General features: G+C 33.4%; 1 protein-coding gene across 1 annotated transcript in view; it reads right to left on the reverse strand.

Annotated features, from left to right (window-relative positions):
- Nucleotides 1–5,608: 5,608 nt before the first annotated feature.
- LOC123534956 (sodium-coupled monocarboxylate transporter 1-like) overlaps nt 5,609–24,676 on the reverse strand; it is a 30,845-nt gene continuing 11,777 nt past the window's right edge. The window contains exons 3-15 of the mRNA XM_053519956.1: nt 24,556–24,607; nt 23,908–23,975; nt 22,909–22,989; nt 17,137–17,210; nt 15,922–16,059; nt 15,543–15,678; nt 14,906–14,994; nt 14,166–14,278; nt 12,090–12,160; nt 11,255–11,341; nt 10,747–10,976; nt 9,481–9,599; nt 5,609–6,463 (exon numbers count right to left, since the gene is read on the reverse strand). Coding sequence (XP_053375931.1) covers nt 6,282–6,463; nt 9,481–9,599; nt 10,747–10,976; nt 11,255–11,341; nt 12,090–12,160; nt 14,166–14,278; nt 14,906–14,994; nt 15,543–15,678; nt 15,922–16,059; nt 17,137–17,210; nt 22,909–22,989; nt 23,908–23,975; nt 24,556–24,607 — 1,440 coding nt within the window. The 3' untranslated portion in view covers nt 5,609–6,281. The remainder of the gene's footprint in view (nt 6,464–9,480; nt 9,600–10,746; nt 10,977–11,254; nt 11,342–12,089; nt 12,161–14,165; nt 14,279–14,905; nt 14,995–15,542; nt 15,679–15,921; nt 16,060–17,136; nt 17,211–22,908; nt 22,990–23,907; nt 23,976–24,555; nt 24,608–24,676) is intronic.

Raw genomic sequence — 24,676 nt, forward strand, 5'->3', positions numbered from 1 at the left:
CCTCTGAAGTGGATTTCTTTTTAGTAACATTCCATGACCTCAAAAACATACAATGTAACAACAAAGAGTCCAAATTCGGGGTTACATTTGAAAGCCGCCACACGGCACTTCCGTGAAATGGTTAGTTCTCTGATAACTTATGTCATATTATACATAGTGATATTCTGTTTATTTCTGTATTGGTAGAATTTTGCTTGACAAGATTCAAATCGTCAGTAATCGGTACGCTGTCGATATTACTTACAAATGCTAGTAATATCGAGTTTTCAGTGTCAGTCCAAACACAAGGAGAAGAATAAAGCGACCGATGAAGAGTTTTTCTGGTGCAATTCGTAGTCCAATTTACAAAAAACTCCACTCTTCGGATTTCTTAATGAGGTAGTATTCCTTAACATAATGCCCAACCTGAAGCAAACGTGGTGATTTACGACAAAGTTAACGACAAACTAAATGTGTTTGCAATGAATAAATTACTGCAGAAACGCTACAAAACATTGTTGTATTTAAATGACATCATCGATATCGTGTGACTTTTTTGGCTTGATTCGCTCGCTAATTTACATATATAGATAAGTTTTCTTGATCATACATAGAAAAAAATCTGCATATTAAGTAGTTATTGCTAGCGAATCGTGATTTTTTAAACTACGGTAGTAGTTTGACGATTGGATACATACAAAAATACAGTACATGCCGATGATGGAAATATAGACATTCGCAACACTCCTAAAATATTCGATAAACATGACAAAGCGGAAGGTTTTCCAGTACAGTGAAAGCATTTTCATTGATTGATATAAATCCGCGCTAAAGTTGTGCAACCGGGTTATCTACCCAAATATAACGTTTAGTTCAAAATAACATGCGCATTGCCAGTTTCAGTTACAAATGATTATATCGTCACCTTAGCGCAAAAAGTGAATAAGTCCTTCTTTAAGTCAATGCATTTATCCACTTCTTGCATTGAGGTGACGATATATGCTACGAGTGATCAGCAAGATGTTTGAGAAGATTCTCCTGCCATGACAGACAAGCGGTTTTCATCGCTAATCCTGGTACATATTCACAATTCTTTTCGATTCGACATACTGGCTATAATTATACACCAACCTTTGCTCTGAGAAATTTGAGTTCGAAAACAGGTTTGAAAAGGGAAGTGATTATGGATCAGGCAGTCGCATTGTTTTATATTGTTATGAAAGAGACTTTATGTTGAGCCTTTCTCCAGATACGCAAGCAGATATTATAACTGCATTTAATAATACATCACGCTATCTGGGTGATATTCTTAATATGGATAATCCGTTTTTTGGTCATTTGGTGGGTACTATTTATCCTAGGGAGCTTCAGTTAATTAAAACTAACAATTCGGATACTGATGCTTCATTTTTAGATTTACATCTCTCTATTTATGACAATATTATACATACCAAAATTTATGACAAGAGGGATGATTTTAATTTTAGTATTGTAAATTTTCCCCATTTGGATGGGGATGTACCTCAGGCTACATCTTATGGGGTATATATTTCTCAATTAATTCGGTTTGCCAGAGCGTGTAGTCATGTCAAGCATTTCAATGACCGTAATCAATATATTACAAGTAAACTTCTTCAGCAAGGCTACCGTTATTACAAATTGCGTAAATATTTTACTAAATTTTATTATCGTAATTCTGATTTAGTTTTAAAATTCAATAGTAATTTAAGGACACTTCTGCGAGAAGGTATTTCTAAAGCAGTTTTTTATGGGGATGTGGTTTACAAACTTCGTAAGATCTTGGGTCATGGTAATTTTCCAAATGTATTTGAAAAGATTATCAAACGTTTTATTAAAAGAGGTTACGACCCAACTGTTTTGAGACATACCGCATGTTTAGTGTTCAACCCGTTTACAGTTAGACACTACGCTTCCCTCTTTGATTGCGTCTGACGGAAGAGGGGGAGGACTCTATGATGAGCAGTTTTTAAATCCTACCAGGACTGAACTGTTTTGATATTTGTCTTCTGGCCTGTTTCGTCGGGCACTTAAGGGTGTTTCTCTTGTTGCTCTATCTTCTGAAAAGGCATTGAGTACATACGTTTTTGGTTCTTAAGGTTTGCTTTTTATATATTTATACACGAGCATTTTTGTGTTTTACATGCCATGCCTTTTTGTTTCCATTACGTGTGTTAGAGATTCACCTGGAGGGGATTACTTTTATTTACACTGTCCCATGTCTTTGGAACATGGTGGGGGTAAGAGTGAGGTTGGGTGCGCACCATAAACCGGTTTAAGCTCCCCAGTGTTGTTTTTGCCACTGACCGTTCCAAGGCGGTGCCCCACTGTGTTCCTTTGTTTGTTCGTTTTGTCCTTGTGTGTTGACTTTGTGTGCGCGCGTGTGTGTATGCTTATTGTTCGTCTTGTCCTTATGTGTTGGCTTTGAGTGTGTGTGTGTGTTGTTCGTTTTGTCCTGATGTGTAAGCTTTGAGTGTGTGTGTGTGGTGCACGCGTTTGCGTGCTGGGGGTCCGTTTTGAGGAGGCTGCGCTTTTGGTGCGTGACACTCCCTGTTTCTTAGGAGTTTTTTTTTTTTTTTTTTTTTTTTTTTTTTTTTGCTTTTCGTAATACAAATACAACTGAACGACAAGTCGGTACTAGTGGGCATGGGCAGTGTTGCATTTTCCATTACTGCTAATGAACAGACTCAATCAAACCGAGTCTGCAATTTTCACTGTTTGCCTTGTTCTCGGTGCTTCCGAGGGATCTACTTTCCAGATTTTATTTGCTTCACAACAGCTGGTGTTAATTGCTGTGTGGCGGCCGTAAAAAGTCGCCCCGACTTCATCTGAATGTTGTTATATTTTCCTTCGGTATCAAATACTGCTTAAGCCGGTGCTAGGGGGCGTGGGCAGTGTTGCAATATGGCAGGGTTGTAATAAAACAATTTCATTATGAAATAAATTATTGTTTATCAATATACACCTGTACAGAACTAGCCAATTTTACACCTGTAATAATTTGCATATATAAGACATAATCAGTTAAGAAAAATGTTTCTCTCATAAAAGCAATTTAGTATTTTCATGTATTTCTACTACATACAAATTAATAAGATGTGAACATATCAAACTAAGTCTTTCCCCTCTAGAAATCTTTATTTTTGCTTGTTTTTTGTTTAACGCCGTTTTCAGTTGTATTTTAGTTATGTAAAGGCGGAAAGTGTACGAGTGCAAACTTGTTCTCCACAAGTAACTGCCAACTTCCTCACATGAATCCGAGGAGGAGGACAAATGATTTCAGACACAATGTCTTTTATCAAATCGTCACGAAGAACATACGCCCCGCCCTGGGAGCGAAATCACGATCCCGCGATCCGTAGATCGGCGCCCTTCCTACTTATCTAAGCGGGCGGGTCTCTCTAGAAATCTTTTTACATCCCTTTATTTCAAATCTGTCTTTATCTTTTAAACTTTAAATTTAAGGATATTCATCTTGAAATATTTATGTGCTGCCTTAAAATTTGATTAGTAATATTTTTTTAATTGTGAAATGTGTATTTTGAAAATGACTTTGATTTGCTTTTGAACAATTATTGTGAATTTAATTATTGATTTTATACAGGTATCTAGCGGAATGTCGTAGTACATTCACCGATTTAATTTTGAAAACGCGTAGTCTGTTCGTTTTGCAGTATAAAGCAACTGCATACATATCATTAATCTAAGGGAGGTTCTTTGATATATATGCGATTTATCTTCCATATTCATTCATTTTTGCTATCATGAGTTTTGACATTTCTTGCACAGGTGAAACTCAATAATCTGATTTCTTCCTGTTGCGTTATATTTCAGAAGCTGTGCATAATTGTACGTTTATTATAAAAAAAATAACCATTCTTCTGTATTTCCTTTTAAATAAATACAAAAAAATCAATTACTTTGATACGACATTTTTCATTATTTTATTATTATGATACTCTAAAAACTAAGTTTTCACTAAACGTAGATATTTATCTTTTACCTTACACGGCCACATTGAAAAACAAACTTAACATAATATTATAAATAGTAACACAAAGAATGCATTCGTTATATAAATATAATTTTTATCAGATCTTGTTAGCAGATAAATTTTATATTATGAAAATAACCGGAATAATCTAAGCAAATTATATTTGAAATTATTATTATTAAAGATGATGAAAAGCCATTTACATTTTTTATTTTTTCCTCTCAACAATTCATGTTAAAATTCCTGTCAGTTTATATGCATTTAACACTGTATATTGTCAATTATAACGTCATTCCCTTACCTGTAAATCGCGATCCACCGCAATTCACCGCGAACGACCGGCACTTCACCGCGATGCGCTGCGATTTGTATTCACAATACACCGCAATCGATTTATTGCTTTTGGTCGCGGTGGTAGCTGTAAAATTTATTACGGGGATACAGTGAAAAACGCGCATCTCCGCGGCTCATAAAAGTGTCCGCGATAGTGTCGAATCGTGGGGAAGCGCGGACTTTGAAAAATCCGCGAGCCAGGGACTGTAATAAACTGAATAAGCACGGGTGGTAAACGCGCAATCCAATTCCCACTGGGAATACGCTAAAAATGGGTTGCGCGACTTCCGGTGCTGGTGTTGCGCATCAATATATACAAAATCGAGGTAGTTGGGTTTTTGTTTTTGTAAATAATGACACATTTACGAGTGTTTTCGAAAAAAAGCAAAATGCTGTTCGACACAAAAATGAATAAAAATCATATGTGTGAAATACCAACTTATTAATTTAAGAATCAGCTCTGTTATCACGAAAGCTCTGCTGGAATATTACCTAGACTTGAATGAAATGTTGCTTTAGGGGGAAAGACTGGCAAAAAATAATCGGGAATGGAGTTCCCCTGGAATGGAGATGCGCGTATACATTATATACATTATGACGTATACGAGCAACTCCATTCCCGGCGGCAACCCCATTCCCGACGATTTTTTGTCAATTTTGTCCCCGTAAGCAGGATTTGAAGCAAATAATTTTGATAGTCGTTACTTTATAACAGTTGAGTTATCATAGAAAGCATCAGATGTCCTCAGATTTGGCATATGAGGTCAGAAACTTCCATTTTTGTTTATTTCATACTTTTTTCACGCTTCGTGTCGCCTGAGTTTTTGTGATAATAGAGCCGAATCATAAATTACAAACCAGATATTTTACACATATGATGTATTATCATATTTGTGTCGAATAGCATTTTGCTTTTGTCGAGAAAATTTATTCTTGTCTCATATTAAGCAAAATCATAACTTCACATACCTCAGTGTCGTCTTTTTTTACGCGCAACACCAGCACCGGACGTTGCGCAACCCATTTTAAGCGTATTCCCAGCGGGAATTGGATTGCGCGTTTACCACCCGTGATATGGGCATTTGAAAGTATAGAATGCATCCAAGCAAAATGATAGCATACTCAGTTTTAAAGAGTCTGTTCAAGATAAGTAATGAAATGTACTCAAGATATAGAACTGCACCTACTCATGGACGGTTTCTTTTTAGTTCAATACATCAAAGTGTCAGACTTAAACATCTTCAATCATCAGTGAACATCAAATATATATTAATAATATGTATAAACAGTATATCATTGTTTATTTCAAAATATTTATAAACGTTTGAAATATGGTCAACCTTATACATGCAAAATTTCAGGACGCTACTCGAAAGTTCGCAAAATGTCGCGTTCTACCTTAAGTTATTCTTTTTCTCTAAAAATCTCAGTTATGGTATTTTACACACATGTTTTCTATGAAATTCAATTAACTGGTTCTAATACGTTTTTCGTCTTTAGATCAATCACTTTCATTTCATTTAAAGATGTTTATTTTAAAACAAATTTTAAGAAACTATGTATTCGGTCTTTTCAATTTCCTTTAAATTTAAATATTCTCACACAACATTTTTTTCTCAATGTGTGGGAAATTTGATAAATGTTCATTTAGAATTATGGAAGATGATATATCCAAACGGCGTTAAAAGATCCCCAAAAGTCATTATATGCTATAGAACTACATTCTAAATCGACTTGGCCTCGTGGATGGTTTCTTTTAACTGCAATAAATCATTGTTTCCGACTTAAACTTCTTCTGCAGCCATTAGTGAATATCAAATGTATATCTATAAAGAGTGTATTATATTTATAAACGTTTGAATGACAAAAAGTTTCGCTCTTTGACGAAGGTATGCGTATTGTTTATTTTTCTAAAAATCTCACTTATGGTATTTCACACACATTTCTCCTATGTAATTCAATTGATTGGTTCTACAATGTTTTTCTTCTTAGGATCAATCACTTCCATTTCCTCATCAGTTGGAACGAAACAGTATTCACTTTTTGGCTGTCCGTGTAAAGTTGAATCATCAAATGCCCACACATGTCGTAGTAAAGGTATGATGTACATTGGATCCGTGGGAAAATCTTTATCTTTACCTAGAATTGAGATTTAATTTTATCATTCTTTGTTATATGTAAGAAGAATAGAATGCCAACTACAATTTTTGTAGAAGAAAAATTATCAAGCAAATTCAATAAGATTTTTATCCGTTTCCGTACAGTTTAAAAAAGTACTGCATATGTCTCCTCCATACACCTAAACGTTAGATCGAATAAGAGAAAGATAATTTTAAAGTAAGCCCGTGGATAAAAATTTATTTGTAAAAACAGCTTTCCGCTAGCCAATTAAATCGACTGTTTAAACATAAAGAAAAATTCAACCTTCACAATGCAACACTGATGTGAGTGAGTTTGGTCCGATTGTCTCATTTATTACTGTAATAATGACGATAAAGATGATAATAATGACTTCATTTACGACAGTGACATAAGCTGCCTTGGCATGTGTAATAATTCTATCATCCTCAACACATTTATATGTAACTCAGACGATGGTAAAATGAACGTAGAACTGAATTTAAACAACGTGCAGGTGTACAAACTAATCTCTATTGACATAAAAGTACTTTTTAAACAGTACGTAGTTCCATAATCTAGGCAACATCAGAAACTACAAGTGTTAGAATAAAGTTATTTTCTACACTTGCACCTACTTTCTTCCAAAAAAGTATTACTGGTGTTACATGTATTATGTGTATATCATTTTCTATATCAGTAATTATGACCTTGACCTTGAACAAAGCAACAACAAGTTAAACAGAACCTTGGTGTATATGCAAGCTGTGTAGTATGTGATGTACATCTCTTATTACTAACTTGAAATAATATAATGAAAATTCATCCAATAGTGACATTTTATGTCTTTTAACAAGAGTTTATAAGAATGGAATATCTTGTTGTTTTGGTGTTGTTTAGGATTCATATAAACTGAACGTTCAGCCTCTTACCTTTATTTGACGTTCAGATATCAAAATGAAAATTGGGACATAGACAGTATATTTATACAAAAACACAGATTGCATTTCGTTTCAGTGGAATGTCAAGGCCATTGTAACCAAACATTGAGAAACAATTTACGTTCTATAGCTTTAGATGGACTGGTCTTAGCTTATAGGTAGCTTCTAGAAAACAAATCTAGTTTTGAATTGTATACAGGGTCATAGGGGTCAAGGTCAAATTAACTTAATTTATCTGGCTACTTTGAAAAGTCTGCTGTGGCCAAGTGGGCTAAAGCGTTGGTCTATTGTACCTTTTGTAGCGTTGAACGGATAGATAACGGTTTAAATCCTATTCCGTTTTTTATCTTTTATTAGAAAAATAGCCATTTAGTTGCCATAGGTGTCATGTCATAGTTACTGAAAATAGTAAAACGTCAGGAAAGTTTTTTCTGGTCAACAACTTTAGGATATACTTATTGCAAATAAACTTTGTGTACAGCCAACCTTTTTAACTAATCGGCTTATAATTATATTTAAAGCAGCATGCCTCCAGATTTGGCTAAAAAATAATCTTTCTTTCAAATTGAAGTTTGGTCATATTATGAACATTAGAATATGAATTTTTGTTTCTAAAGCATTTTTAAAAGTTCCGAATCAAGAAAAAAAAGATGACCGAGTCGGGAATCGAACCCCGGACCGCCGCGGCAATAAAGATATTTTCCCGTCGTCGTAACAAATAGCGCTATAGCTGAAGTAGTGAATAATGACTTCAAAATATAGATATTTATAATCGAGACAGTTTACCTGGAGTAAAAAGGTGACAAAAACTTTTCGATTTTCATCGTAAAAAGTAGTAAAAGCAGCAAATTCTCATGTGTTTCCGCAACATGAAGTTTGTCAGTAATTAAGTTTTAAAGCCTTCATTAGAAATATAGCATTTATTTCAAGATATCTAAAAAAATATTTTTCTTTTATATTTTTCGCTTTAAGGTCATCTTCATAACTGTTATCATGGAAAAAAGGTTGGGAATTTATTCGGGTGACAATAGGTTCAAGTCAGGGTCACTTTTACAAAAAAAAGAAAAAGGCACGGTTTCTGCTCAGTAACAATCTGTCTCCTTACATCGAAAATTCCACAGTGGTTATGTGGACTACATAACGACCTGTTGCACCTTTTTATGATACAATAACAGTTGCGGTTGAAATCCTGGTTCGGGACATACTTTTTTTAAATAAAAAGCCTTATAAATGCTACAGTGTCATGGTCAATGTCGCAGTTATTGAAAACAGATAACAGTATTTTCATTGTAATCATCAAAAAGGTGGTTTTCCATTTTATTACTTTACTTTGACCAAACTTGATAGATATCAAACTTATATGAAAAAAATGGTTTTGAATATAGTACTTGGGGTCAATGCTACTAAAATAGAAAATAAAGGTTTCAACAAAAGTTAAAAACCTGGATCCGTGGAGTTGCCGCATTTCTTTTTCCTTATTTAACAGGCTACTATATGACGATTTTAATAGCAATCGCAATCTCATCCGAAACTAAAGTTATTCCGAGAAATCTCAAGGTAATAGTACCCTAGACCTTGCCAAAGCAACCAAATATGTATTTGGACCTTCGTTAGACTTAGACCTCGTACAATATACCTATGTATAGGTCAATATACCTCATTCTTACTAAGTTCAGCATGGAAACATCCGGAACATTTTTTAGTTTGTTGTAACAGCAACCTTGACCTTAACACAAATAACTAGATGTGTACATCGGTTTCCAAGAAAACTGCATATGTACCAAGTTTAATCGCAATATCCCATCCTTTAAAGTTATTGACCAGAACGAGGACTTACCCAAAGCAAAACCTTATTAACAGTTGACATGTAAACATAAAGGCCCATTATTAACGTAATCTTAATGTAACCCTTTTAGCAGTGAACCATAATACATTGTTCAATTCAAATACACACATCATGTTTTAGATTTTTTGGAAGAACAACACCATGCACGTATACTGCGTCTTATCAATAACGGCTACACATATTGATTCTGTATAGCACTTTCATGTAGATAAGTTAGTAATATCTTAGTATTCTGGTTGCATTTGTATTACCTGTAATAAAACTGACAACCAAGCCGATGATTATTGCGATCAGAAATCCTATAAATCCAAGCCAAACATAGGATAAATCATAGATGGCAAGGTGGTGGTTATCCGTACTGTGATGGTAACTGAAATAGAAAAAAATATGTAAGCCTATAAAATCAAATAAATTGCTTTTTGGTGCACATGCACGAACAAATACTTGCTGTAATTATTTCTGAATAGCACTTACAGGCTAAGATATTTTTGCTTCTAAGTGACACGGCTCACTGTATTAAACGTTAAAAATAGTTTTTAAAATCAAATATCTGTCGTCTATTATCACAGTTAGTCGGTTGGTATGAAATGATTAGAAAATCACTTTTCACAATCATGTTTTTTTACATCTATTTTATTTATTTTTTTTATACTTCTATTAGGAAATACAAACTTAAGAAGTGTGGTGTAAAATTTCCAAACTGCCTCTCATTGATATGAAAATACATCAAAACTTCTGTAAAATGCAGTTTTCGATAAAAAAAAAACTAATTAGTTATAATGTGATTACGTAGTTTTCATTGTAATAGTTGCAGCTGTAGAACTGTTCAGTAGCAAAACATTGCAGTAGTACAATAATTGATTTTAACTGACAAAAGACGTTTTGTGCATGCATCTTCCACATGTCGCCAGCAATTGGAAGACTTATTTTGGAATGTCTGATTTCATTACCTTTGTGCTTACCTAAATCTACACATTTCTACAAATGCCAAAAATGTAATTCAAATTTGGTAGTAATAATATATAACGGGGTTTCATCTATTGTTTTAGACAGCTTTCTTCTGAAGATTGTAAACTCTGTTGACATCACTTATTGCCCAGGAAGTGCAAAAATGCAAATGTACAATTTTGATATAACGTAAGTGCAATTAAATTTAGACGTTGATGTCATAGATGACGTTGGTTGAGTTGACTAGGTTTGTTATAGATAAATAAAGATGGAATTTCTTTGTTTCTGTGGAAAAACCTTAAATGTATTTTAAAGAATATCATATGTGTGTCTTTCCACACTGAATTTGTTAAATTCATTGCATAAAAATGATACAAAGACTGAGCATCATATGTTATTTTAACTCAACTAAGTAGTTTAATAAGTTCATTGTGACTTTTGTGTAATGTTCTTCTAAGGTGGGAAATTTATGATTACGTTTAAGCAACGATATTTACACGCTTGTTCCAAATTATCTTTATAACAGCTATAGACTTATATTTAACAAGCTGATTATAATTAATACTTGCTCGAGGAATTCCATGGTTGTAGTATTATTTCCATGACGATCAAAAGATATATCAAATGTTGAACTTCCAGTTGGCAGTGTTACATTCATCTCAAGTAAGTCCGTTTCATTCTGGTAGCACCCGGATGTAGCGACTGGGGTTGACAGTGGAGCTTTATTTCCATACAAAAAGGAGCCAAGAGCAATCCACATGTTGATTGCGATTCCACACATTCCCCCTATGAAAGCACCCTGTAATCAATGCAATAACAGAGGCGCAATAATAATGATTTCTACGTATCCAGATAGCTTCGATAGCGTAAGAATAGTATTTATTATCACATTGGTAAATATATTGTACTTCGATCATTATACTTGGAAGAAAGCTTTTAATAATCATTTAAATATAGAACCCATTTACAACGTTCACTTAACAGATTTGGAGGTAGACAGACAGACAGAAAACCTATTGCCAAATTGATTGTAAATGCTTCTTCAAACAACTAAAAGACGTAAAAATCACTTTTTACCTTTTTGTTAGCCTGTGGAAAAACAGCACCAAGGAAAAATATACCAACAATTGGACCACCGGCTGCACCAAAAGCTGTATTGCACATCTGTTTTCGAGAGGAGAAATAATTAGATTTCAACTTGAATTCGATTTCGGGAGTATCTGTTGGATAATGTATCAAAGAGAGATCGATAAACTTTCAGGAAAGTAATGAAGAAATGTTGTATGTAAGTGGAAGATGGTGAAATGGTAAAAAACACTTGGATTGTCAAAAACAGGTTCGATGTCCTACCTAGGCACTGAAATATCTTATTTACTGACCATTTTGTTAGAAGTATGGTGAAGGATGCAGGAAAAATCGTTTATCGGTGTTCTTTACACCACGTATATTTGTTTGTTTGTTTGTTTATCTATTTCGAAACTGAGAATATGGTAACAACAACAACAACTTTCATGACTAAATGTTAAAATTTATCAGCAATTACAAAAATATCATGAACTATGCATATGTAATGAACCATGTCAGTACATCAATACCGGTGATAACACAAAAAAGGAAGAAATCCCTTATTTCCATTGTGGTCCCTATTAAAGAACCAGTATTCAAAAGATCAAGTCTGTATTAGCAATTATATCTGCATCTAATTTATCTGATTTTTTATTGTCTTCTCTTTGTCTTTCTGTATTTGCACTGACAGATGAAGAAATTCGCGCCCTGGCTGGCTGCATCTATATATTGCAACGTATTAATCAAGTATAATAAAATACTAATACACTTTCCAACACAATTCAAAATGATTGTATGATAAGTAGTTGTAAACCTCATAACATCACATAAAACATAATATAATTACCTGTGTCACCGGGCCTGTCAAATACTGTGATAGATACGCTAATACAACAGTAACAATGCCATATACTAGAACTAGAAAAATGAAAAAAAAGTAGAAGAGTTCATGTCTGTTCTGTATATTGTTTCCGTATGAATAAAAACGTTTGCCTGACAGAATCTTCAATGAATTCGTTTTCAAATTTACGTGATACCTATTTTTCTCTATCTACTTCTCAGTGCTAATCTAAGCTGAAAATATTAACATAATCAGAGCCACAATGCTAATCTAAGCTGAACACATTAACACAATGAGAGCCACAATGCTAATCTAAGCTGAACACATTAACACAATGAGAGCCACAATGCCAATCTAAGCAAAAAAGAATTCACAATGAGAGCCACAATGCTAATTTAACCTGAACAAATTAACACAATAAGAGCCACAATGCTAATCTAAGCTGAACAAATTAACATAATAAGAGCCACAATGCTAATCTAAGCTGGACACGTTAACATAATAAGAGCCACAATGCTAATCTAAGCTGAACACGTTTACACTGTAAGAGCCTTAATTTTAATCTAAGTTGAACAAATTAACATAAGGGCCACAATGCTAATCTAAGCTGAACACATTAACACAATGGGGCCACAATGCTAAGCTGAACACATTAACACAATGAGAGCCACAATGCTAATCTAAGCTGAACATATTAACACAATGAGAGCCACAATGCTAATCTAACCTGAACAAATTAACACAGTAAGGGCCACAATGCTAATCTAAGCTGAACACATTAACACAATGAGAGCCACAATGCTAATCTAAGCTGAACAAATAACACAATAAGAGCCACAATGCTCATCTAAGCTGAACACGTTAACACAATAAGAGCCGCAATGCTAATCTAAGCTGAACAAATTAACACAATAAGGGCCACAATGCTAATCTAAGCCGAACACATTAACACAGTGAGAACAACAATGCTAATCTAAGCTGAACACCTTAACACAATGAGAGCCACACTGCTAATCTAAGCTGAACAAATGAACACAATGAGAGCCACAATGCTGATCTAAGCAAATTTAAGTTTTCAAATTTAAATGATGCCTATTTTTCTCTATCTGCTTCTAAATGCTAATCTAAGCTGAAAGTATTAACATAAAAGGAGCCAAAATGCTAATCTAAGCTGAACAAATTAACATAATGAGAGCCACAATGCTAATCTAAGCTGAACACATTAACACAATGAGAGCCACAATGCCAATCTAATCTAAAACAATTTACAGAATGGGAGCCACAATGCTAATTTAACCTGAACAAATTAACACAATAAGAGCCGCATTGCTAATCTAAGCTGGACACTTTAACACAATAAGAGCCACAATGCTAATCTAAGCTGAACAAATTAACACAATAAGGACCACGATGCTAATCTAAGCTGAACACATTAACACAATGAGGGCCACAATGCTAATCTAAGCTGAACACATTAACACAATGAGAGCCGCAATGCTAATCTAAGCTGAACACATTAACACAATGAGAGCCGCAATGCTAATCTAAGCTGAACACATTAACACAATGAGAGCCGCAATGCTAATCTAAGCTGAACACATTAACACAATGAGAGCCACAATTCTAATCTAAGCTGAACACATTAACACAATGAGAGCCACAATGCTAATCTAAGCTGAACACATTAACACAATGAGAGCTACAATGCTAATCTAAGCTGAACACATTAACACAATGAGAGCCACAATGTGCTTCTCAATGTTAATGTTAGTTGAACATATTAACATAATGAGAGCCATGAAACTAAGATTCATCTACACAAACAATATATCACATATATGCATTTATAGACATATGTTTTTTTGCTATTTAGAAACGTTGAACTGTAACTGTATATATAACCAAGGCTATATTGAATAAGTGTGTATACCTAATAGTTTTAAAATGAATTATTATTGTTGGGTTTAACGTTATAAAATGAATGACAACATATAATGTATATATATTAACAGAAATATATATTGCAAAGTTTAAACATTTAGATGTAACATAAGCTAGGCTGTATCAAATATGTGTGTATACCTAATAGTTTTAAAATGAATGTCTTTTTAATCTGTTGAGCCTCCTGTAAGTATCCAGATAGGATATCCTGAAGAGCGTTTGTAGCCATTGAGTTTATACCCGAAGACAAGGTACTAAAATTAAATAAAGAATTTGTTTACAATAATATGTTAATTACTCTTTTCAAATACTCTTGGATCCATTTTGTCTATCCACTACATCATTTTATTCTAAATATGGTGTTTTATATAATTACTAACTTTACTTAAAAAAGGAAATGAATCTTTTATTGCTCAAATGATAACGAAAACAAGCCATGTTTACAGTAATTGAACGTATTTTAAATTATGTTCAGCATTTTCTTTTGTTTTTGTTTAAGAGTAAAGTCACATCGCCTTAATTCTAAATGGTGCAGCTGTTGGTAGTGGACCCCAAGTGCCCCGTCTAGCAGTAGGCAGGTATATGGGTAAAGCCACAGAACTTACGACAGCTTGATCGGTCTGAGGCCCATATTTTTAGTTATCTTACGCACCAAACTACCCGTGAAGATATTAGAGTCAAGAATCAATTAATTGAATAGGTAAGAAAAGCTTGTTCCTTTGTCAGTATCTTGTAAAATCGTCACAGAGTACAATCATACCAAGGTGGGATCCGGGTAACAAGAAATGCATCCAATTTGTTACTATTATGAGTATTATTATAAATAAATAATATGATTAACAGAAAAATCTAGCAAAGAACGGTTCATTGATATTATTTACCTTAAAGCTCCGCTAAAAACTGCGGCAAGAAATATCCCAGCAAGTCCTGGTACATCGCTTAACACATTCAATACGAAATATATCATCAACTAAAAATCAAAGCATATCCAACATACCTGCTTCAATTGATACAATTATTTTTATTTCAAAACATGTGTTATTTTCGGTTATATTAAAACTAGAAAGAAGAAAATCTTTTCCTTCATGTAAGTATATACTAAAACGAACAGTTTTATACCCGTTAACACAATAATACCTATATTTTTAATTTCAAGTCGTCAATTTATGTAACTAGAAAAGAAACTGTTCAGCGTTATAAATAGCTAATCAACATAATTGAGCCGCATAATGACAAAATCAACATAGTGCGTTTGCGACCAGCATAGATCCAAACCAGCCTGCTCACCCGCGCAGTCTGGTCAGGATCCATGCTGTTCGCTAACGGTTTCTCTAATTGCAATAGACTTTTAAAGCGAACAGCATGGATCCTGACCAGACTGCGCGGATGCACTATGTTGGTTTTCTCATTATGTGTTTTATGTTTATTCTGAATAAATATCAATTACGAGGTCCATGTACACAGGAAAAAGTGAAAAATGTGCTTCTACTTCAACTTACAGTTCTGTAAATAACAAACCTGATTCGGATTTGACACCTGATCCCCAGCCAAAGGATCACATGCTTTTATAACGAAGTATGCATAAAGCACCAGCCCAGTCAAGATAAGGATGGAATGGAAGGTTATCGCCAGTGGTATATTCAGGAGAGTGGCACTAGTTGAATTGATGAAAAATAAAAGAATCGAAATTGATTGAAAATAATCATGTAGAAAATCTGACAGAACATATTCAATGTATTAAATTTGAAAATAGTTCATACCGATATAAAGGAGAACTTTTTAGTAAACATTCACTAGATAACGGAAAAAGATGGAAGTGAATACCTGATCAGCAATAAACTTAAATGGTGAGTAAGTCATGATTTTATGAAATCAGCATACCAAACAATATACATACTATTTTGCATCCTTAGCTTTTTCTATGGAAGAAATCCTCTGTATTGACGACTGGCTACAACAATTTGGCAGCATACTAAACGCAGCACCGATAACACATCCCCACACTGTATGACGTACACGAGGATCCGGGTTTATTCTACAAAAGAAGAATATAGATTTAAACTATTTTGTTTGATAATACATGATCTTTTTCATTCAATTTGTATAAGATCTGTAAGTCAACTGAAAATAATAATAGACCGGTGTAACTGCGTTTCTTGTACCTGAGACGCTGTGTCAGCACAATTTAGATATAATACCTTAACATGACTCCACGGACTCCATGGTCCGAATGCACTGGAGATAGTAACAGAGTTTAGTCAAATGATAAAATCAACAACTTTTCAGTTTTTACTCGTGAATGAATACAATAGGGGACAAAATATCTGGACCTGGTGGGTATCCGGCATTCAGTATTGCTCTAACGGTGTAAGTTCGAAATAGTTCGAAATCAACTCACTGTATTACCAAATAACGGTCATAGAGGCCACATGTATAGTATATTCGATATTAGACTGTATGATGCCCTCGATATTTGTCTGAAGGTTGACTGATTCCATGTATATTCTTGAATAACATGATTGATTATCTACGTATTATTTAAGAAAAGAAGAATGATCTTTAATCTTCAGTTATGTAGATCACATACAAATTGTGAAATCTACACTTCAGAATCTTTCTAATTAGGTAAGGGGGCAAGTGGCAACAGAAATGAAGGCATATCTCTGGAGAGCCATTTTGGTGTCCTCATATTGCGAGATATAAATGTATTGAATATTCTTATATACATCTTAAATCTTAAATAAACAGCTGAAGCAACAGAAAACCCTGTAATTGAAACGTAGCACTGAAATTTAACGTCCGTGTACAGAATTGATGTCGTTGCGCTCACAAATATAGAGTTTCCATTGAGTATTGTTATCTGTAACGTAACGTTATACATTTTCATACAATAAACATTTTCTGAATCGAGAATTTTATCATAAGCATGAAGGCGCAATTGTCCGGTTGTTTGATATAACACCGTTTTACGTAAGATAATAAAATAATGCACGATGCACTTTTTTTTCAGGTTACTTGATGAATAGAACACAAGACAATGGCGCAAGTCGTAAAATATTATAATAACGTTTAAGAAAAATCACCACAAAGACCAAAGAATATAGATATATACTCATCAAATTTAATCCGACCACCTTCCGAAGACAAACTGAAAACTTTTGATAAGCTTCCTATTTCTTTTACACTCTGCAAAGAAGAATACATTAAAGTAACACTGACATGGTAACAAAGATCATAGAAAATGGTCATAGAAATACACTGACATGGTAACAAAGATCATAGAAAATGGTCATAGAAATACACTGACATGGTAACAAAGATCATAGAAAATGGTTATAGAAATACACTGACATGGTAACAAAGATCATAGAAAATGGTCATAGAAATACACTGACATGGTAACAAAGATCATAGAAAATGGTCATAGAAATACAATGACATGGTAACAAAGATCATAGAAAATGGTCATAGAAATAGTGTTATGTGTTTTATGTATGTACATGACAAAAAGTTCTGAACTTGTTAGAATCGGTTTAAGTACTAACTGCGGTTGCTTTGCCACTATTCGTTCTCAGGCTCTTCACATCGTCTATATGTTTTAACTTTATTATATATATTTGGTACATTCCTTAAACCTTTAACACATCTGAAGTGTATGGAGGCGTCAAAACTGAGGTTTGGTCTGCCGTTAACTGATCAAACCCTCCAGTGCGTTCCAAGGGTTGATTTAATCCTCGTTATCTAAAAGTATATCTTATATTATCTATATAGTAGTTTTGTGTAAATATTATTCATATTTACATTCATACATGTACTGCTGTGTGGTTGTGGTTTGATCAGGATGCATTCTTGAGTCGTGTTGTTACCTATTGAATATTAAAGAGAATAACCAACAAATTTTAGGTGAATAATAATTTCTCTCAAAACTCCATAAAAAGTGAGTACTCTGGACGTGACTAGATTTATAAACTTATTGACAAAAGATTTATGCAAGACATTCTTATAAACAACCAAAACTATTTACAGAAGGTAGTAAACCGTTAGTAATGTAACAGGTTTGAAAGATTCTTAATTTCGTATTTTTATAAATTGACATGGAAAACGTGTATTAAGTTTTCTGTATTGTCAAACCCGCCAAAACAACATGTAGCCCAAAAGTTAAGCCTGTCTACCACATTTACATAGTTATTTTCCCGGTTCAAACTAATAACGTTCTAGGAAAAAAAGGCACGGCGAATTGTGTAATTTTATATAGACGCCAGACTGATGGTTTGTTTATAATGTCGAAAATAATTTTATGTATACAGATGGGAGAGAGATGGGAGGGAACTGTTAGGGCAGAGTCATGAGACTCAGAGTTAAGATGATAGATTACTGAATGCTTTGCACGTGAAAATGTTGCTATATTAAAATAGAAACTGGTTAAAAGCTTATGCTTTGTTGTATTAATGCCAGCGCTACGTTACACGTTGATACGCTTTTGAAATCATGCAGAAAATTTACATTCTTCTTGCATGTTTACCACTAACTTTAATTTTCACCCACTAAATTGTTTTCAGTGTCATATATGCATTCAATACCAAACTTAGTGGAAATGAACATGGTAAAAATATCACCCAAACTGTTGGCGAGTAGCTTTCACTTGTTGATCAAGACGTATTTTTCTTTCCTTTACGTACGTCTGTTTTCAAACGCATACTTTGATAAAGCCACATACATTAAATGAACTAATTGACGAACATTTCAGCATTCCATAGTTTAGTCAAGGTATTTTATCATAACGACGTATTTGGCCCGGGTACGTTTTTTAAATAAAATAGACATATGTACTTTACAGGCATATATATTCAACTGGTTATTTATGATGTTAATAGAACTAAGGATTCCTGCGTACGAGTGATTATTGTGTAAAATAAATATGTGCATGTATCGATTTTCCTAGCTCCATGTAGACGGCCGGGTCTAAAACTTTACCTGAGGTAACGGAAGTCAGACGAATTGGAAACGGTCCTCCATCCATCCAGCTTCAGCTCAAATTTGAGGAAAAAGTAAACGGTTATGTGATACTTTTCTTCCCACCATTATTTTCGTCTGGCCACATGCTTTAAAAATATGCATGTGTTTTAGGTCAGTCATTTGCAGATAATACGGTACAGGTCGCACAAGGAGTGCATTTTAGGCCATTTTTGTCTAAACATTTAGTGTCCTGAAATCTGCGTTTAACTCGTTTTTATCACAGAAGAAACAGAATCGGCAGACTGAAAATGTCACATAATGAAGTGCTATGGCTATGCGAGACATTCGCTCAAAAATTGCCTTGAATTTGTCGAAACTGGATTTTTTATGATTTTTTTTTTCGCACTGGTATCAGCGCAGAGTTGTGGAGTTTTCAAATTTACTGTCCCTTGCCCCCATAAGCATAGTTTTGAAAGAACACAAGGGAATTGCCTTAAAACGGTGTGCAGGGATGGCACCACTTGTGAGTTTTGCTCAAGAAATTGTGCACAAACCACAACTCTTTATGCCCAATAACTCTCACAGTTACAAGACAGTAAAAATTGTAGATTTAACCCTGCAAGGTGAATCTCTAGCTCTTGTATCAATAACAAAATGAACGATAAGTTATACAAAATACTTTCTTATATATAACTATAACTTATATCTAACAAATTATATGCACATATGGACAGACGCAACAGAAACACCATAAAGAACGATAAGCACCGGTGAGCTTTACGGACAAATCATAATTGATTCTGTCCAAACACAATCAAAATAAACAAAGTAGTGTAAACTGTAAATGGGCTGAACACTCAGCATGAGGTGTTTCTCTAAATAATCTTACAGTAAAATGTTTCGCGATTTTAGATATTGTTCCGCACTCTTAATGTTGACCCCACTATATTAACCAGTCACCGAACAAATTGTGTTTCATGCCAAAGGGCAAGCCCCCAGAGCTCCAAAAGTATAAAGAATTGATAAATTCAATGAATTCCTCATTTCGCAATAAACCATGACGACTGATAGTAAAATGAAATAAAATATTATAAAATGAAATAAAATATTATTATATAATAAAATATTAGTGTCTATTTCATTGCCTATATAGTGAACATGCTCATCATTTTAGTACCCAAATGACTACACGCATGGTCACATCTCATTACTGAGTAATATTTAAAACATAAAATGTAACAAGGGCTAGACTTCTGTCTATTTGAGAGAAATTTTATTGCTATAATATTTTATACGTATATACGTTGGTATGTTTTATACGCGCATTTATTCTTTTATAAATTTACTAAAAGATAAAATATAGATAAGATGTCGCTCGAGATAAGATGTCATGGACTCGAGATAATGATTATGTCGTGAGCTGCAGATAAGATGTCGTCCAAATAAGATGATTTAAAAATAAATGCAGCTCCTTAACAAATAACTCTACATACTGTATACTATATTTTAAGGTATAGGTCTGTCTCAAACTTAAGCTACATAGCAATGTATTTCATAATCTCTCGCATACCCTTACGATTCTTCAAAGATAATTACATCTTAATTAATGGGTCATATCATTAATAAATATAAGCACCATCAATGCATTTTGTTCATATATGTTTAATGAAATTATCAAATAAACATTTTGATTTGCTTAAAGAGAATTCCGATAATTTTTTTCCTTTCATAGAATTTTTTTAAATTCATATATATGATAGGAAAATGTTTGCTGAAAACAATGCACAAATAAAAATAATAGGTCACCAGGCTTGTTTTTATGAAAAATTGCTTTGAACACACCCAATGTTGCTGAAACTGCCAGCGATTTTTGAACATTTTCATAATTTTCTGCTTTTTTATAAATACCAACCAAAATATACATCCAGGCAGCACAATACGGTTTTTTTCTTATTACAGATTTTATCATATACTTACTTGATATCATAGTCATATTTGTAATACTCTATCCTTACAATGATGGGTACAAATGAAAAAAAAATATTGTTTCATATTTACTTTTGTGAACTTTTTTCAATGAAAAATACCCATAGTGAAGAATATTTTTTTAAATTTTGAAAAAAAACTCTTTCATAGATTTTTTTCCTTTTTTTCTTGTGTATAGATAATTGTATTGTGAACATAAAAATGGCTAAAAATGTATGGGTCACCAGGCTAAATTTTATGTTAAGACCGCTAGAATACAAACACCTGTTCGGACGGAAATGGCGCGAACCTGCCCAAATTGATTACATGTATGTCTGCTAAAAGTTTAAAAAAAGTTTTAAAAATTCTGAATTCTTTCTATAATTTCATACTAAATAATCTGAAAGGTGATATTATCTTATCAGTACTAAGTCAATTATCTTACATTATATGAACAACACTGTCTTTATACTAAAATGCGATGTGAAAACACAACCACAAAAATAGCAAGATACCTGTCAGGCATGATACTTGTCAATACAACATAAACCAGTATCAACATCTGATTACTGATATAACTTACCAAAAATGTTATTTCATTCAAGATTCCTCATATTTAAGTTTGTCTGTAACATGTTTCAACAAATGTTGACTTCAATTCAGTTTTCCATAGAAGGTGTCGGCTGCGCAGAAAGATGCGCATTAAAAACTATAGGAATTCCCTTTAATATGCCTGTAATCTATTTTATTTCAAATACATGAGCCAACTCATATTTAAGTTCTTATGTTTAGGAAACAGATGTCATTTATTCAGTCAAAGTATACTGAATATTTAAGCGAAGCATTCTTAGACGATACTTTCTACTTTTGAAGTATCATATTCACAACGAACAAAAGTTGCAAGTCAGCAAGGGAAATTGGAGAAGGTAAGAAACGTACTTAAAATCAAGCTTTCTATCCTATCTATTTTATATTTTTTCAGTGGCAATAAAATTTCTATATTGTTATAACAAGTGATTATATTTCATAACAAGATTATAAGCCTGATAAAACATGAAAAGGGAAAAGAAATTTAAAATTATAATATTGAGCATCATTTAACCGCATTACTACCGCTTAAATTGATCATTTGGATTGATTGTACTTCAGCCATAAACACTGCATCTAAACGAGAACATTAAATTTACGACGAATTCATGCAGTAGTTGAATTAAACTTTAATGTCAAGTGGTACATGGATAACTGAAATCTATATCTTTTTAAACAAAAATGAAAGTGAAAAATTGTTACAGCTGCTCATTGTAGCGTAACGATTGCACATATATATAATAACAATAGCATGTTTCGATTAAACTCAAGTTCATACTTTAATCATATAATGGTATGCAAAATTGTTTTGGTCAGATCGCCATACAGTTAAATTTTGACGAACCTGGTGCAACTGTTCTTTTCGGTAAATGCTACCGACAATATATCGCATGCAAGAATTATAATTCCGATTATTCAAATACATTGGTAAGATCCTAGTATATGATCCATTTCATGTAAATACATAAACTAATTTTCAACAAAAAGTTCCTATATGAATATCAATAATCGACCAGAAAATAGGTATAAATTCATAATTGTTTGTGAAAAGGGGATGGGTTTACAAACTTTGTCATAAATCCACATGATAAAATAGGTTTTTTTACAATTACATGAGAAAAAGAATGCATACTCCCTAACAAGATAATTTTCATTAAAGCAGTAGGTTTAACATTTGTTACAATTGGTTGGAAAGTTTTGTATCTAGTAAACGCTTGAAAAACTTTACGATTCTTCATTTTGAGTTCATCAAGTATTTTGTCAATTATTTCCTTTACAGAAAAGTACGTAGTAGATTTATTACAAATATGTTTAAGTAAGGTTTATCATTTCAAGTATAATTGTTAGACACTTTCAATATCAGATTAATACTAACCAGTATAAGGATCACAGCCAGGCCACCATATATCAAAACAAATTGGAATGTATCTGTCCAGATTACGGTTCTCATTCCCCCCTGGTAAAACAAATGTTCATTTATTGATATAATTATTTTAATGTGAAGAAGTACGCAAGTACTTTTAGAATATCAATTATTCTAAAAATGACGTGCCTAAGTTCATATTGGTTGCAATACCTAAATTGAAAATTATTTATTTCGTGTAGATAATCTCCTTTTGTCAATTCAGGTCTCGTGCATAATTCGCGATACATATCTAATAAAGAACGGTGGATCATGGAATGCATTCATTTTACTTTAAAAGAGTTCCGCATTATGATGAAATCCTAAAAAGGTTTTCTTTAAATAATTTCATTTGTTGTTAAAACGACAGGCGTTTTATTTTAATATATAATTAATGACAAACATATTAAGACTTATAAATTACTGGAATACTTAGAACTATCCTATCAGTTGTAAAACATGTCTCCGATTAAAATAGATAAAGCCTGTAAAATAAACTCAAATTTTGTCCCTGATTAATTTCTAAATAAGTTTCCTATGTAGAAACTAAGATCTGGTATCGATCAACATGACTGCGTTGCTGAGCAACGAAAACGAAAATATGTGAAGTTTTAGAGAATACAATGCTATTGGACAAATACGTAAAAGTGGTATCATATTCAAAGACACTTCGAAGTCTCTGCTACAAGTAACAACATCGTTGCTGCAAATCTAATGTATGTGCTGCGCCAGAAAAGTCCTCTCATAATATTTACGGAACCCGTTCATAGTTGATAATGCCATTTGATGAGACCCTTCAACCTAGGGCATCAGATAAACATATATTTAAAGTACATTAAAATTATTCTGGCAGTTGTATATCTTTTGAATGACCGTCATAAGTATAATTATTCTGTCGTGATATGATTTAACTAATGAAAACTGTGGGTATATGGAACGCCAGATAAAAAGCACAAGAAGCAAAAATCTTACAATAGCTGTGTAAACTGTTCCTATTAGTCCTATTATTACAATAGATAACCATACTGGAATTCCAGCAACTGAAACAGAAAAGTATCATGAATATTTATCTTAAAGGTTACCCTCTAAATTAGGATCTAATTGCGTTGGTTGTGTTGCTAAATGTAATTTGTGGTATGTCAAACTTATTACTTTGTACTCGTTATATTTTATCAACATTCCTGTTACAAAAGCTTTAACAACCTGATATATATAATAAAACAATATACATTAATAGTTTTCGAACGCAGAGCCAATGAGTAATTGTCTCAAAAACTAACATGTCTTTGATAATAACAAATATATTTCAACATAATTTAGCCGTGCCATGAGAAAACCAACATAGTGGGTTTGCGACCAGCATGGATCCAGACCAGCCTGCGCATCCGCGCAGTTTGGTCAGGCTCCATGCTGTTCGCTTTTAAAGCCTACTGGAATTGGAGAAACTGTTGGCGAACAGCATGGATCCTGACCAGACTGCGCGGATGCGCAGGCTGGTCTGGATCCTTGCTGGTCGAAAACCCACTATGTTGGTTTTCTCATGGCACGGCTCATATCAAGTTTGATACAAACATCGTTTAAAAAAAGATGATGCAAGTGAATTGAACTATATAATACTACCTGCTTCTAGCGCAAGTGCTGGGGAGTACAGGACGATGCTCACATATAGAAGCTGAAACAAAATACATAACGATGGTACAGCTACATGAAACAAGACACATAATGATGCAATAGCTACATG

Source organism: Mercenaria mercenaria, chromosome 12 (genome assembly GCF_021730395.1).
Source record: "Mercenaria mercenaria strain notata chromosome 12, MADL_Memer_1, whole genome shotgun sequence".
NCBI lineage: Eukaryota > Metazoa > Mollusca > Bivalvia > Venerida > Veneridae > Mercenaria > Mercenaria mercenaria.